At 47.3% G+C, this 13,767-nt stretch overlaps 4 protein-coding genes across 4 annotated transcripts; 2 read left to right on the top strand and 2 right to left on the bottom strand.

The window, feature by feature from the left end:
- Positions 1-715: 715 nt before the first annotated feature.
- NCS54_00760300 (Hypothetical protein) lies at positions 716-5,165 on the top strand (the record flags this gene model as incomplete). Its single annotated transcript, XM_053153020.1, has 8 exons — positions 716-1,808; positions 1,882-2,144; positions 2,195-2,301; positions 2,365-2,657; positions 2,713-3,110; positions 3,536-3,751; positions 3,831-3,854; positions 3,915-5,165. The coding sequence occupies 8 exons, from the start codon at positions 716-718 to the stop codon at positions 5,163-5,165; spliced, it is 3,645 nt and encodes a 1,214-aa protein (XP_053008995.1).
- Positions 5,166-5,508: 343 nt separating this feature from the next.
- On the bottom strand, positions 5,509-6,791 carry NCS54_00760200 (Hypothetical protein; the record flags this gene model as incomplete). The annotated part of the gene is made up of 3 exons (XM_053153019.1): positions 5,509-5,673; positions 5,747-6,249; positions 6,599-6,791. The coding sequence occupies 3 exons, from the start codon at positions 6,789-6,791 to the stop codon at positions 5,509-5,511; spliced, it is 861 nt and encodes a 286-aa protein (XP_053008994.1).
- A 3,513-nt stretch (positions 6,792-10,304) lies between these two features.
- Positions 10,305-11,177, bottom strand: NCS54_00760100 (Flavin-Reduct domain-containing protein; the record flags this gene model as incomplete). Its single annotated transcript, XM_053153018.1, has 2 exons — positions 10,305-10,388; positions 10,455-11,177. 2 exons carry the CDS (start codon positions 11,175-11,177, stop codon positions 10,305-10,307), a joined length of 807 nt encoding a protein of 268 aa, XP_053008993.1.
- A 325-nt stretch (positions 11,178-11,502) lies between these two features.
- Positions 11,503-13,015, top strand: NCS54_00760000 (Oxidoreductase; the record flags this gene model as incomplete). The annotated part of the gene is made up of 7 exons (XM_053153017.1): positions 11,503-11,556; positions 11,613-11,657; positions 11,717-11,764; positions 11,822-12,291; positions 12,341-12,755; positions 12,806-12,879; positions 12,934-13,015. 7 exons carry the CDS (start codon positions 11,503-11,505, stop codon positions 13,013-13,015), a joined length of 1,188 nt encoding a protein of 395 aa, XP_053008992.1.
- Between the last annotated feature and the right edge of the window lie 752 nt (positions 13,016-13,767).

The raw sequence follows: 13,767 nt of genomic DNA, 5'->3' as shown, positions 1-13,767 counted from the left end.
CAAAAATTAGATAATGCTGCGCGACTTGGATCAACATTGCTACAGTAGGGCCCTCTGGGTCTTCTCAATGTCACCTCGAAAAACCTCACGGGCTAGCCAGAGTCAAGACGCCTTGGCCCAGAGGGGACCTGGGATGTCTGCATAAGAATGGAAGAAGTAGGAGTAGGCTGTCGTGGTGATGAAGACAGTGGCCGAGATGAACAGCAGGTCAAGGCCGGAGCGTACAGGAAAAGATGCGAGAGCAAGAAATCGACAATCATGATGGGCTGTTGTGGTGCTGGTGGGTGAACGAGATTCAGGGGCCAAGTTCTGTTGCTTGGGGACTTCACCAGGTGAGCACGAGAACCTGCCGAGGCGAAATAGACCTGTTATACCTGAGCATGGTGAAACTAAGGTTGGTTCTGGTTGTCTGGGTGCTATGGAAACGTTTGTGGATGAAATCTGTGCGGGGCAGACTGTAGTCTAGTGGTCGAAGATCGCGGTGGGCTCACCCACATCAAGTCCGACCGGGACCCATTGCCGTCGCAACGATGCACCCCGCAAGATCGATTGTGTGAATGCGGGGAAAGTAGTGCATGTGGCCCCACGTAAAAGCAAGACTAAGTCCGCCTGGCTGGTCCCACGACAATCCGACTTCTCCTCCATACCTGCTCCTCCAGCTTCGCTGATGCAAACCCACCAAGCATCCCGCAATTCAAGCCCCTGCCCCGCATCAATGTCCGACGGAGAGCTCGATGCAAAGCCGGCGTATTCGTGCCCGATATGCCACAAGCGGTACAAGCGGAGCGGCCACCTCGCCCGCCATGTCACCACCCACAGCATCGCGAGGCCGTTCCCGTGTTCATGGTGCGGCAGCTCGTATCAACGCGCTGACGTGCTCCGCCGCCATGCTCTGACTTGCCTGGGCCGCGAGACTCTTACTGGCAAGGCCACTGTCGCGTCGCGCCGGCGTCGGGCTTGTGACTCCTGCGTCAGGCAGAAGAAGGCCTGCACTGACGGTATACCATGCAGTAACTGTCGCCGCAAGTCCCTCGAGTGTATCTCCTCCCACCTGACCGAGCAGGTGGGGACCATGCCTGGCCAAGCTGGATGCTCGCTGGACCTGAACAACAGCCCTGGGGGCAGTCAAACCATGGCCCCGCCTGACGCCGATCCTCTGATGCCTCCTGTGGTGCCTCCTGTGGTGCCTTCATTCGCCTTGGGCGATACCATACCCTTCGCATATCTCGGCAGCTCTCTTTCAGCCTCTGACCTTTTCGCCGGTGACCATGCCAACAACGAAAATTGGGTCAACTTTCTGAACTTGGCGGCTGATACGTTACCACCAGACTTGCCTGAGCCGAACGACTACTCGTTCCACTTCCTAGACAACTTTACTAGCAGGACTGGGTTGGTTGAATCATTTGATTGTGGGACTGAAATGCAGCGCCACCAAGTTGTCTCGGTATTCTCGCAAGACTTGACGAAACCAACCATTGGATTGCCTGTGACAGATGCTGATGTGGCATCAACAAGTCCAACTGCGCTCCACACCCCAAGGCTCCAAGACAGCCTGGCCCTGAAAACCTACGAAATCCTCCTTCGAATCAAGGATATCATCACAAAGAAGCCCAGGAACAGCTCCATCACGCTGCAGTGGTCTACTGGTTTAGAGCAGCGCTGCCTGCGGTTCTTTTCGCCAAACAACATCAGAAAGTTCCTGGCCCTATATTGGGAAATATGGCATCCGAATGTCAATTTCGTTCACCGACCATCTTTTGACTCAGCCAGTGCTAAGCCAGCGCTTGTTGCGGCCATGACTCTGATTGGTGAGAAAACATTCATTCTATCTGTTCAACTCCTTGTCTTGCCGTGGTGGGACTCTTAGCTAACATCTCATAGGAGCCTCCGTCTCACCGGATGTTGTTGATATTGAGCAGGCAAAGCAATGGTACAACTGCATTGAAGAAATGGTCTTCACTGATGAAGATTTCTGCAGTGATAGCCGATCGACTGATCATACGACTCCTTGGATCCCAAGTCGCAACATGCGCGAAATCGAGGCTTTGCAGGCGGCATACATGGTATGCCTTTATCAAAACTGGGAGGGGACAGATGCTAGTAAGCGACGAATTCGCCGATATCGTTTCAGCACTGTTGTGTCGGTAATATGCATCCTTCCTGAAATTCGCGTTGGGATTGACACGTGCTATAGGTGGCACGAGATATTGGCATCATGTCTGCCAGACATGCAGACTACAGTATGGTGAGCCTGTACGAGTTTGATTGGAAAGACTTTGTGTCGAGGGAACAACTCATACGGTGAGCCTAACTTGTCCAAGCAACTCAGGGTTGTATCGCTGACTTACGTACCGCGGCCTATAGAATCTTCCTCTGGATCTTCCTACTTGACAATGCGTTTGTTATATTCAACAATTTGCCTCCTAGGATGGTCATTCGAGAAATGGCCATGCACATGGCTTGGCCAGAGGCTCTATTTCAGGCAGCCACTGCTGACGAGTGTGCTCAACAACTTCAGGTTTGGCTTAGGCGGTCTGTCTTGACTAACATGACCGTCTGCGATGCTGTGAACATCTTTTGCAACAGCAACATGGAGCCGGATACTCGGCTGCAGTTTGCGGATCTCGGACCTCTCAATCTGTTCACAATTGTTTCCGGTAAGGGCTTTGATCACACCTAGTATGTTTTGCCTCATTAATGCCTTCGTAATAGCCTTCCACTCTCTATTATTCCTAAGGCAAAATGCCTTCGCTACTGAAGATTGCACAACTATCCGCAACGGTCTCGCGATTTGGAAGTCGGTATGGGAAATGTATACGGACCAACTTTCGTGCAGTCCACCACATGCGATGGTAAAGACAGAGAACTGCTCTCCAGGGATCAATATGTGGAAGCGAATTGGGTTCATGCGCCACTCCCCCGAGTTTTGGCTCCTAGCAACGGTCGTCGTAGATCGCATCTCGAGCACTTCAGACATGCAGTGGGGAATGGGGACGACCATGGTCGGCGACAGCGGCAGTGGCAGCGGCACATTAGCCGAGCCGATCCTTGCAGTTATCGACCAGACAAGCATGCGTCAGGTCAATGACCTAATCACAGAGTTCCAAAATGTACAGTTACACTAGGCGCTAGCTAGAGTGGTGACTACCGGAAAGCGATGTGGGAATGTGGAGGTATCCCACATCAACTCCGACAAGTACCATAGTACATCGGCAATGAAGCGCTTCAGATTAAAGACCCCGCGCTTGCTTGGTCTATAATAGACTTGCTTCTCGGTCCAGGCCATCTCTCCATGCAACTGCCCTGACCTTTTTTCTGCTTGTCCCATTCAATGCCATCATGTTTAACACACACACAATCCAGTTGTTGTTGCTGCTCCTTGCCGCCGCCTTCGTGCGGTTGTTGTTTGTTGGAAGAAGACCAAAGAACTTTCCCCCGGGCCCGCCCACTCTTCCTATCCTCGGAAATATCCATCTAGTAACAATCGGCAAATGCCTTTACGCTTCGCGAAATACCGGACACTGATGATTCCCAGATGCCAAAACGGGACATCCACCTGCAGCTCCAGAAGTGGGCAAAGCAGTACGGACCGGTGTACAGCCTGATACTAGGTACACAGACCCTTGTGGTGCTGTCGAGTGATCAGACAGTCAAGGATCTGCTTGATCGCAGGAGCAGTCTGTACTCGCACCGGCAGGAAATGTACATTGGCCAGAAGTTGGCCAGTGGTGATCTTCGACTGCTCATGATGGTTCGTTGCCATATTCTTACCACATGCCTGTCGTCTTCCTTTGCGAAGAGTGGCGCTAACATAGAATCTGGGTGTTTAGGGTTATGGTCCAACTTGGAGATCGGTAAGTTATACGAGAGGCATCCGCTACCCCGATGTGCGGCTACTTACAAGTGGAAACTAGTTCCGCAAAATGGTACATGGGCTTTTGAATTCCCAAGTATCAAAGGAGTACGTGCCGTACCAGGATATGGAGAATAAGCAAATGCTTCATGACATGGTTGTCCAACCAGAACAGTTCCTAGGCAACATTCGACGGTATTCCAATTCTCTCACAACGACCATGGTGTTTGGCTGGCGGACACCCATGAACGATGACAAAAAGTTGATCCAGCTGTTTGAAGGCTTCTCCGAATTCGCAGACCTCAACCAGACTGGTGTTGCTGCTCTCCTCGACTCCTTCCCAATGCTGCGGAAACTTCCAGAGTTCTTTCTGCCCTTGCAGCAGAAAGCTAGGGACCTACACCGGAAAGAGAAGGCTCTCTACTTGAGCCATTGGCTCGAGGCTAAAGAGAAATGTGCAAATGGTACCATCAAGCCATGCTTCTGTATAGGTCTGACAGAGGCACAGAAGAGAGATGGCTTTTCCGACCAGCAAGCCGCCTACATCTCTGGTACGTTGCTTGAGGCTGGGTCTGATACCACGTCCAACACGCTCTACGCCTGGGTGCAGGCGATGCTTTTGTACCCCGATGTCCAGAAGGCGGCCCAGCAAGAGATAGATGATGTTGTTGGCGATGACCGCCTGCCGTCTATTGATGACCAGGACCGCCTTCAATATGTGCGCATGTGCATGAAGGAGACGCTCCGCTGGATGCCAACAACCATCCTCGGTGCCGTTCCTCACGCCGTGACGCAGGATGACACTTATAACGGCTTCTTGATTCCCAAGGGTGCTGGCGTTCTCAACAATGTATGGTCTATCCACATGGATGAGGATCGTCACCCAGAACCCCGTCGATTCAACCCCGAACGATACCGATCTGACACCCTCAGTCTGGGCGACTCAGCCTCTAGCGGCGACCCCGCCAAGCGCGATCAGTTCACCTTCGGTGCCGGCCGACGCATATGCCCTGGTATTCATGTTGCCGAGCGCAGCTTGTTCCTCGGCATCTCGCGCATGCTTTGGGCCTTCAATATCGAACCAGCTCTGGATGAGGCCGGTGAGCCCGTCCTGCCTGACCCGGATAAGTTGACTCAGGGATTCGTGTGTATGCCTGAGGAGTTCCCGGCCAAAATTACACCGCGATCCGAGGCGAAGAAAGCAAAGGTCATGCAGGATTGGGAAGATGCTCGAAGTCATTTCCTTGACCCTACGACGATGCAGTGGTTGGAAACGCCACTAGAGAAGCTTCCCGTTAGCATGAGAAATTGATATATCTTGTATGCATAGTTGGTTTTGTAAGATCGTCGCAATACTATCACTCCTTTTCTTGGAATCTCTTCTCAGGGCCGCACTAGCAAAGAAGCCGTAACAATACGATCAAGGACGAAGCTTACCCTACAATAACTCAGAATAATGTGATGACTGAAATATCAAGAAGAAGCCGTGGCAGTCAGAGGGTTCCGGGGATGCAATTTGTGTATTCAGTAAAACACCATGGAGAAGAGGGGATTCTCGGTTAGTATTTGAATTGGACGCAATTTCTTTCAGTTGGGGAACATATCTCTGCCATAAAAAGACAAATATCTCTACCTAAGATCAAGCGTACACTTGCTTATAGTTCGATGGGGTTTTCATTCCACAGAATCACTGCCTTGATGGCCGATCCACCAACTACATCGGCAATGGCTTTCTCATGATCTTGGATGCTGTAATAGGTGATCAGCCTTTCAAGAGGTAAGAGTCCCTGAGAATGCAAATCGATCAAGTAAGGGATGAACTGTAGCCTATCCGTTAGACCACCGTCATTACGCAGATGAGCACAGGGGCTTTAGCGACATGTTTAGACTTACCTTAGATGGATTGCTATCCCCCTCAGAACAGCCCACGTATTCCTTACCATAAGTCAGGTGGCTCATAATGTCTATCTTGGCCTGAGAGTTGCTGCCTGGCGCACCGACGGTGGCCGCCCTCCCTTTCGTTCCCAGGGCCGCCACCATCTTCTCAACGACGGCCGGGACGCCGGTACAGTCAACGGCATAGTCGACACCAACTGGAGGGCAAATTTCTTGAATCTTGTCGACGACGCGCTGGTCTGAGCCAAGAATGCTGTGTGTGGCGCCGAGCTCCGTGGCCAGCTCTAGTCGACCAGGTTGTAGATCAATGGCGATGATAGTCTTGGCCTGGCATAACTTAGCTGCCATTACTGCCGCCATGCCAACAGCGCCCACGCCAAAAACAGCTACCGAGCTGCCAGGTTTGACCCGGAGGGTGTTCAGGACTGCACCCACGCCCGTCTGAATGCCGCAGCCCAATGGAGCAAAAAGATTCAGGGGAGTCTCGGGCGCAACCCTGACTAGGCAAGACTGGTGTGCCACCGTGTGTCTGGCAAAGGAGCTCTGCCCAAAAAAGGAGCTAAAAAGGTTTTTTTTCTGACCTGCTGCGGTTGAAAACATTGCCGATGACCCATCAGGACGCTTGCCACCAAAGTTTCGGTTATTGAAGTTACAACAGTATGCTGGCTGGCCTGATACACACCATGGGCATGATTCGCAGTGTGAAAAGGACATCAAGACCTTGTCTCCTTTCACGACCGAAGTGATAGCGGAGCCAACGTCAAGAACTACACCGGCACCTATTCCCAGAAGTGAGTTGTTAACAAGTCTGCGTCGTGGGCCATGTATGTGGGTGAGGCCAATGCCTACCTTCGTGGCCGAGCACAGCGTTCGGCCCGCATGGTAGCTTGCCGTTGGCACACGAGATGTCAGTGTGACACACGCCAAAGGCATGGACTTGGACGAGAGCTTCATCGGGCTGAAGCGCATCTAGCGATATCTCCTGAAGTTCGAATTGGCCGTTGAGTTCTGGCACGACAAGGGCGGTAGTGGTTCCAGACATAGCGGACGGCTGACGGTGTGAATATGCCATTGAATTGTCGGCGTAATTGGTACATCCAGAACAATCCCCTTCAGTAGGCGGCAGTGCTGTGGTATATGATTTCTCGCCAACGCAGGCGTTTATACCGGTACTAATAATGGCGATTTACCGAGTCTTAATCCCGGTCGGAGCGCCATGTGGGTGACGCTTGCGACCATCCAGTTATAAAACGTTCGCGGGGTTGGAGTTGCCAACGCGCTAAATTAGTCCGTCGAGTACTTCCCGCTCTCCCGAGTTCGTCCGGACCTCTGCAATGTCACTCGCCCCACTTATCTAAGTTACCCTAGAAGTATATAAGGGGTATGAAAATTTTAATATAAGAAGAAATTAACATAATGTTATACGTTAAATACTATTAAATTATTTTAATATTATTCATAAGCTCCTTTCTAATTATAAATAAAATATAAGATATTATCTTATATAATATAAGCTTTTTTTATATAAATAGCATAGGTATTATATCTAGCCTAATAGTTTAACTTAGATGTTTTATTAATAAAAATTAAATTTAAATAGTTTTTTATAAACATATATTTTAATAGGTTATTATTATTATTTGACTTTATGCTACCTAAAATAGGGATCAAAGTATTAGGAGCTTATAGTATAAATAGCCTAAAAATATATAACGTTTAACCCTAACTGGGACCTGTTCGGAGTGTTTTTTAATTATAATAAAAGGTGGATTATAAGGCATAACGCTGTAACTAGGGCCTTTTTTAAAGCCCTAAGCAACTAGCCTACCCTAGAGGTTAAGAAAGAGCTCCTAGTCTACCTAGAAGGTAGCCTAAGGGCTAACTTTATAGTTACCCTAGGAAATAGCTGCTATTATTATAATATCTAAATCATAGCTATTTGAAAGGATTCTACTAAGGAAGACCTTTATAGCACCTTAAGAGAGGCTATAGAAGTAAAATATAGGAAATATAAGTCTCTTAGGGCCTTTTTTTAGCCTCTTATCTTCTCTATAGGTAGCCTTATAGACCTAGAGACTGCTAAGACCTATTAGAAGCTCTAGGACCTTATTGGCCCTTTTATAGCTAATTAGCTAGACTCCTTTATCAGCCTTGCCCTTATAAGAACTAGGGCTACCTTGGCGGCTTTTATAGCCTGAGATCCCTCTAGTGACTTAGCTAGGTCTTATTAAAATACCCTTAGAAGGTCTTCCTAAGGCTAATTTCTTTTCTTTTTTTATTTCTTATTTCTTATTTCTTATATCTTTTATATCTCTTATATCTCTTATATCTCTTTTCTAGTTATATCTCTTTTCTAGCTATATCTCTTTTCTAGTTATATCTCTTTCTCTTAGCTATATCTTTTTTCCCTAGTTATATCTTTTTCTTAGTTATATTTTTTTTTCTTAGTTATATTCTTTTACTTTTATATCTCTCTTACTTTTCTTTCCTAGAAAAATCTCCTTTTTTTACCTTATAAGTTATATCTTTAGCTAGAAGAAACCCCCCGGGCAGACTAGCGTAGATAGTAAATACTAACCCCAACTATAACCCTAACCCTAAAAAATAAAAATAAGGATATTATTTTTATATATAAATAGGTTAATAATACTTTTAAATATTATTTTACTTAGTTTTTATTTATTTATTAATAATAATAGAATTTTTATGGGTTTTACTTATATACTTTAGCTAATACTTAAATTTTTACTAAGACTTTTATAATGCCTTAACCCTCGCCTTATAAGCAATATTACTCTAGCGACTTTGTTAAGAAGGGCTTTAGAAAGGCCAAGGGTAATATGGATGTGACTGTTTCTCGCAAGTACCAGAAGCAGGGCACTTATTATGCTGCGGCCCGGGTTGCTTCTAACCGCAAGGCAGATGCAAAGACTCCCTATGCCCAGGTCCAGAAGATTGGCCGCATGAGGATAGTTGTTATCTAGTTTTAAGCGTAGCGAAGCATAACTCACTTTACTATAATTAACTTAGCCTAAGAAATAATAACATTTAATTATTAAGTTAGTCGAGATCTGGGATCAGTAAACTATTTACAATCTCCGCTTTAAACCCTAACTTCTTCATTGCATCTAAGCTTTGTCTCTCCTTCTGATCTCGAGCCTCATCCTCCGATAAGAGCACAAAGTCGTATGTGATCATCTGATAGTCGTTCCCCACATTCCCGTACCTTGTAGCTGTTATTTCATCGACTGGTGTAGGATCAACGATTAAAGAGGACTTGACACCAAACACAGCGTCGCTGTTGATGTACTGGTCTCGTTTAAGATACAAAGCTGTTATCAGTCGATCAAACCCTGGTTTCTCGAGCATGAAATGCATGTGCCCAGGTCGATAGGGATGTCGATTGACCTTTTGAAGAAGTTGTCCCACAGGTCCGTCATGCGGAACTAGGCCGGATTGTTCTCAGTAGATGCGTCAGACATTCATAGAAGTGTTTACAACTTACTTGGGTAGCTGACTGGGACTATTGCTTTGAACCAAAACACGCCCTCTCCGTCACTTTTTACAACACCTCTGCCGTCCGGCTTCGTGTAACTCGCGTATTGAACATCATAGTTACCAGAGGAATCAGTTTCCCAGATATCAACAAGAACATCAGGAATGGGGTTTCCCTTGGTATCCTTGACGGTACAAAGAACCAACAAGTTGTCTCCGTTGATATCGGTTGAAATCTGTTCCCCGTTTCGAACATGATGTGCGTCGTGAGTGTGGAAAGGGCCGAGAACGGTCCCTTCAGTTGCATTTGGAGGCTTCGGATGATCCATACAATCTACCAGAATAGACAGCCCTAAGACATCAGAAAGCAGTATGAACTCCTGATGATGAAGTATGTCAGCTCGCGTCAGTGGTCAGTGAGATACTTTGAGCAAGTTATACCTGTCTAGCATCGCTACAGATTTGTCCCACAGCGGTGAGAAATGTTATTCCTTCTTCCCATTCTGCGCTGCTTAGCCCTAAAAGCAAAATTAATCAGTTAGTGGTTCTTATTAGCCATTCAATATATTGTTCTCATAGTCTGTTCATGTATGCGTGATAGTGGAAAGTAATGCAAGAATATTATGAGCTGAAGAAGACGGCTCCACTTACTTGTTTCCTTAGCAAAGTCGTGCAAATGGGTGACGATACGTTCCAGTAGAAACTTCAGACGTGGATTTGTTGTCTTGGCATTTGCTAAGATCGCATTTTCTGTAATATTTTCCTCTGACATATTCAAAACGTCATGCGCATGAGATTCTGAAGAAGGCATTGTGATTGAAGATGACACTAGGGCTGAACCATGACTGATACTGATCTTGATTGTTATAAGAATCGAATTTAACTTCATAGGTAGTGATCCGTCTTCCTTCCAGCAGTGGTCGAGTATTCCAATCTTGCGCCGCTAGTTCGGCGTAGTGACAGGTCGGACCGTTCCCCGCCCCCATTCGGTCCGATGAAGGTCCTCCTCTCGGGGAGCATTCCACAGATCTCGGAGACGATGATAATGGTAGTACCTCCGCTATATCGTCGGCCTCAAAGCCTCGAAAGCTTCTGCGACACGTCCGTAGGTGATGCCGCCTAGCCGGCTGATCGGTCGGAGAATCTGAATAAGTTGCCGTGTTAGCAATCATTCCGACGAGAACAGCAACAAATGACTATGCATACGTACCGCCGGGTCAACAAGACTCTTTTCGGGATTTAGGGCGTCCTGTCGTATCCAAAATCGTGTCCCCTCTAGCACCACCATTGTCCCTGTCTTTTTCCCTGAAGTATTCCGGCTGCTGTATTCCTTGAACATATCCAACTTGGCCTCAATGCTCACGACTGCTTCCCCGACCCGTGCTGGACGGACCGTTTCACAGTCATGGACCGGCGTCAGCCCACTCAGATCCCATTCCGAAACGCCATATGGGGCACTGGCACTTGTTGCATTGGCGGCTTCGGCAAACCCCTCGGAAATAATATTGATGACACATTCACCGGACTCCACAATGTTTCGTAGTGTGTCTTTGGCATGCTCGATGCTGCCCACGAATCCCACGATGAACAACGGCGGATCGTGGTTGATCATGTTAAAATAGCTGAACGGTGCAAGATTAGTCGACGTACCATCGGCGCTGCATGTGCTGATGAATGCGATAGGCCGAGGCACTATAGACGAGGTGAGTATCTTGTAATTGAAAGCAGCTGGCCGGTCAGCTTCGTAAGGGTCGATAGCCACATGAGGCACCATATTCATGTTAGGGTCCAAGCCGTTAGAGCCGTCTCCTGCTTTCCAGTTCGGGTCTGCCGTCTTGGTGTATCGGAAACTTTTAGATGGGTCCCAATCCGGCCGAGAAGCCTCGACTTGTTGGAAATCCGGGTGGGGGTTGCGTTTGATCGGTTCTACCATGATGATTGTAAGGTAAAGACCAACGAATTTAGTTTGATGTAGTAGTAAGAGTCTGAAACGCAATAATGCAATGCAGTAAAAGACCTGGTAATACCAAAAGCATTATCTGCTTCCTACCTTATCCATCTACCCAGATATAAGAAGTTTTTATTCGCAACTGGTGACCCGGGGGGTTTCCGGAAGTGGGTCCCCCACTCGGAAGTCCGGTCTAGTCAGTTGAAGCCATGGAGAAGCCTTGTTATCAAGTCAAAACCTACATCTGCACTCGAAAGGCTTGGGGACATTCACTTCCTGATTCCATATCGTTTGCACATCCAAATCCATCATGTCTACCAATTTGAAAACAGTTGTTGTCCTAGGTGGCTCTTACGTAGGATTAGTAGGTCATCCTTGTGCTTTGTTGTTTTGCACTCACAGGTGGGCTTACTACGACAGGCTACCACGAAAGCTCTTGCTAGCGTTTTGCCAGCTACACATCGGGTAAGCAACCATAAGAAGATGTTGTGAAGCGTTGTTTCATATTGACTTCGTGGTATTAGATCCTCCTCGTGGAGCCACATAGCCATTTCCATCATTTATTTGCATTTGTGAGTGGCGCTGTTATCATTGTTAGACGATTGTCACTGATTCTCATAAATTAATAGCCACGTTTTGCTGTTTTACCATCACATGAGCACAAGGCTTTCATTCCTTATTCCAACATCTTTGCAGGCTCCAAAAACCCCGGATCCCATGCTGTTGTCAAGGCACGAGCTACGGCCGTCTTGGCAAATCAATTGTTTCTTGATCGGGAGTGGCAGAATTCCAGAGAGATCCCATTCGACTACCTAGTGATTGCTACTGGAACCAAACGACCAGCTCCTTTCGATATGCCGAGCGACGACAAGCCAAATGCAATTAACTACCTGCAGGCCTATCAGAAGCGTGTTGCAAAAGCTCAATCAATCCTCATTGTGGGAGGAGGCGCTAGTGGCGTGCAAATAGCCGCAGATATCAAGGAATTATATCCGGAAAAGGATGTTATCTTGGCGCATTCTCGACAACAACTGATGCCAGGTTTCCACCAAGATTTAGACGCACTTATTAAAAAAAGATTCAAGGAGCTCGGAGTCAGGTGAGAGAGCATCTTTCTACTATAAGCCAAGGTATTGACATATGGACAGCCTCATACTCGGCTGTCGGGTTGCCACAACTTCGACTAACACAGGAACCAGCGGAAATTCCCCTATGTTAAGGACTGAGCACGGCAAAACCTTGGTTCCAGACCTTGTAATCCCCGCCGTTGGGCAAGTGCCGAATACAGAATTTCTCGACGGACTGACCGTGGAACCTGGGACTCTTATTAATCCCGCCAACGGTTTCCTCCGAGTAAAGCCCACGCTTCAACTTGACGCTGCTCAATATGCGAATATCTACGCTGTGGGAGACGTAGCAGATACTGGTGCTCGAAAGGCAGCCAGACCAGGCGTGGCTCAAGCCGAATGTGTCGCCAAAAACATTGTTTCAGCCATCGATGGTAACGAGCCTAATGACAAGATAACGGTCACACCTCCTGGTATTCATCTGACATTGGGTTTGGTATGTTGCCAAGTGTTACACAACACGGAAAGTCCTGACGTCCCTTTTAGAAACAAAGTGTCATCTTTCGTAACCCAAACCCTTCAGAGGGTCGCCTGGAACCGGTTATCACCATGAAAGATGAGTATGTGGCTTCGCCAGATACAGTTCAATGATATATCCAGCTAATATTGGATAGTGGCCTTGATGATATGGGTATTGATAGAGTCTGGATCAGGCGAGGAATTGAGGTCAAAGACCCCGAAGAATATTTCCTATAGAAGACAGCTTTCACTGAGCTACTCATAAATAGAATCGGTTTACAATTGCGTTGGACATATTTGAACCTTGCGATGACTGACGGACTTTTGGAGATTACCGAAGTCCAAACAACCAAAATTGATCAGACGAATTATTTACCAATATCCTAGCGCTTACAGCCCAATGAATGAACTACTGACTGTGCTCTCTTTATATAAGGTATCCAAGTGTCCAGAAACAATGATGAGAGAACTACTCAATTAAGCATTTCATCTACGCGTTAAGAACAACAACTAAACGACCTCACCCATATTCTCACAAGAATTATGTCAGCTATGGACAGCAAAACCTTCAAATTCCACACCTTCTTTCTCAAATGGATCGATCTAGTCACTGCCGTTGGAGGAGCATATCTCAACTTCTGTTACGCAACTTTGTTCGGACCCGCGTATCAACGGACTCACGTGCCCCAGGCCTTTCGGCGGGGTATCATAAAGGAATCCTTTGTCTTTCGCCACGGCTGCAATCATTCTGATTCTAGCAAGCTTCAGTACAATACAACCATTTTGCCTACCTAGCTTTCCGTGACCTAAGAGATCACAACCGTAACAACTTCACTGATCCAACTGGCGCCCTCAATGGCCCCTAACTCCAAGTACGATCCAGATCAAGCCTTTCTCTTCCACCGTAGCGGCGGCCTTGCTTCAGTAGTTGCTTTCCTTTCCGCCGCTATTACACGATATTTCAAAGATATCACAGTATGGGGGATTCT

Source organism: Fusarium falciforme, chromosome 6 (assembly GCF_026873545.1).
Source record: "Fusarium falciforme chromosome 6, complete sequence".
NCBI lineage: Eukaryota > Fungi > Ascomycota > Sordariomycetes > Hypocreales > Nectriaceae > Fusarium > Fusarium falciforme.
The sequence above is the reverse complement of the archived record's forward strand: the minus strand, read 5'-3'. Positions and strand labels throughout refer to the sequence as shown.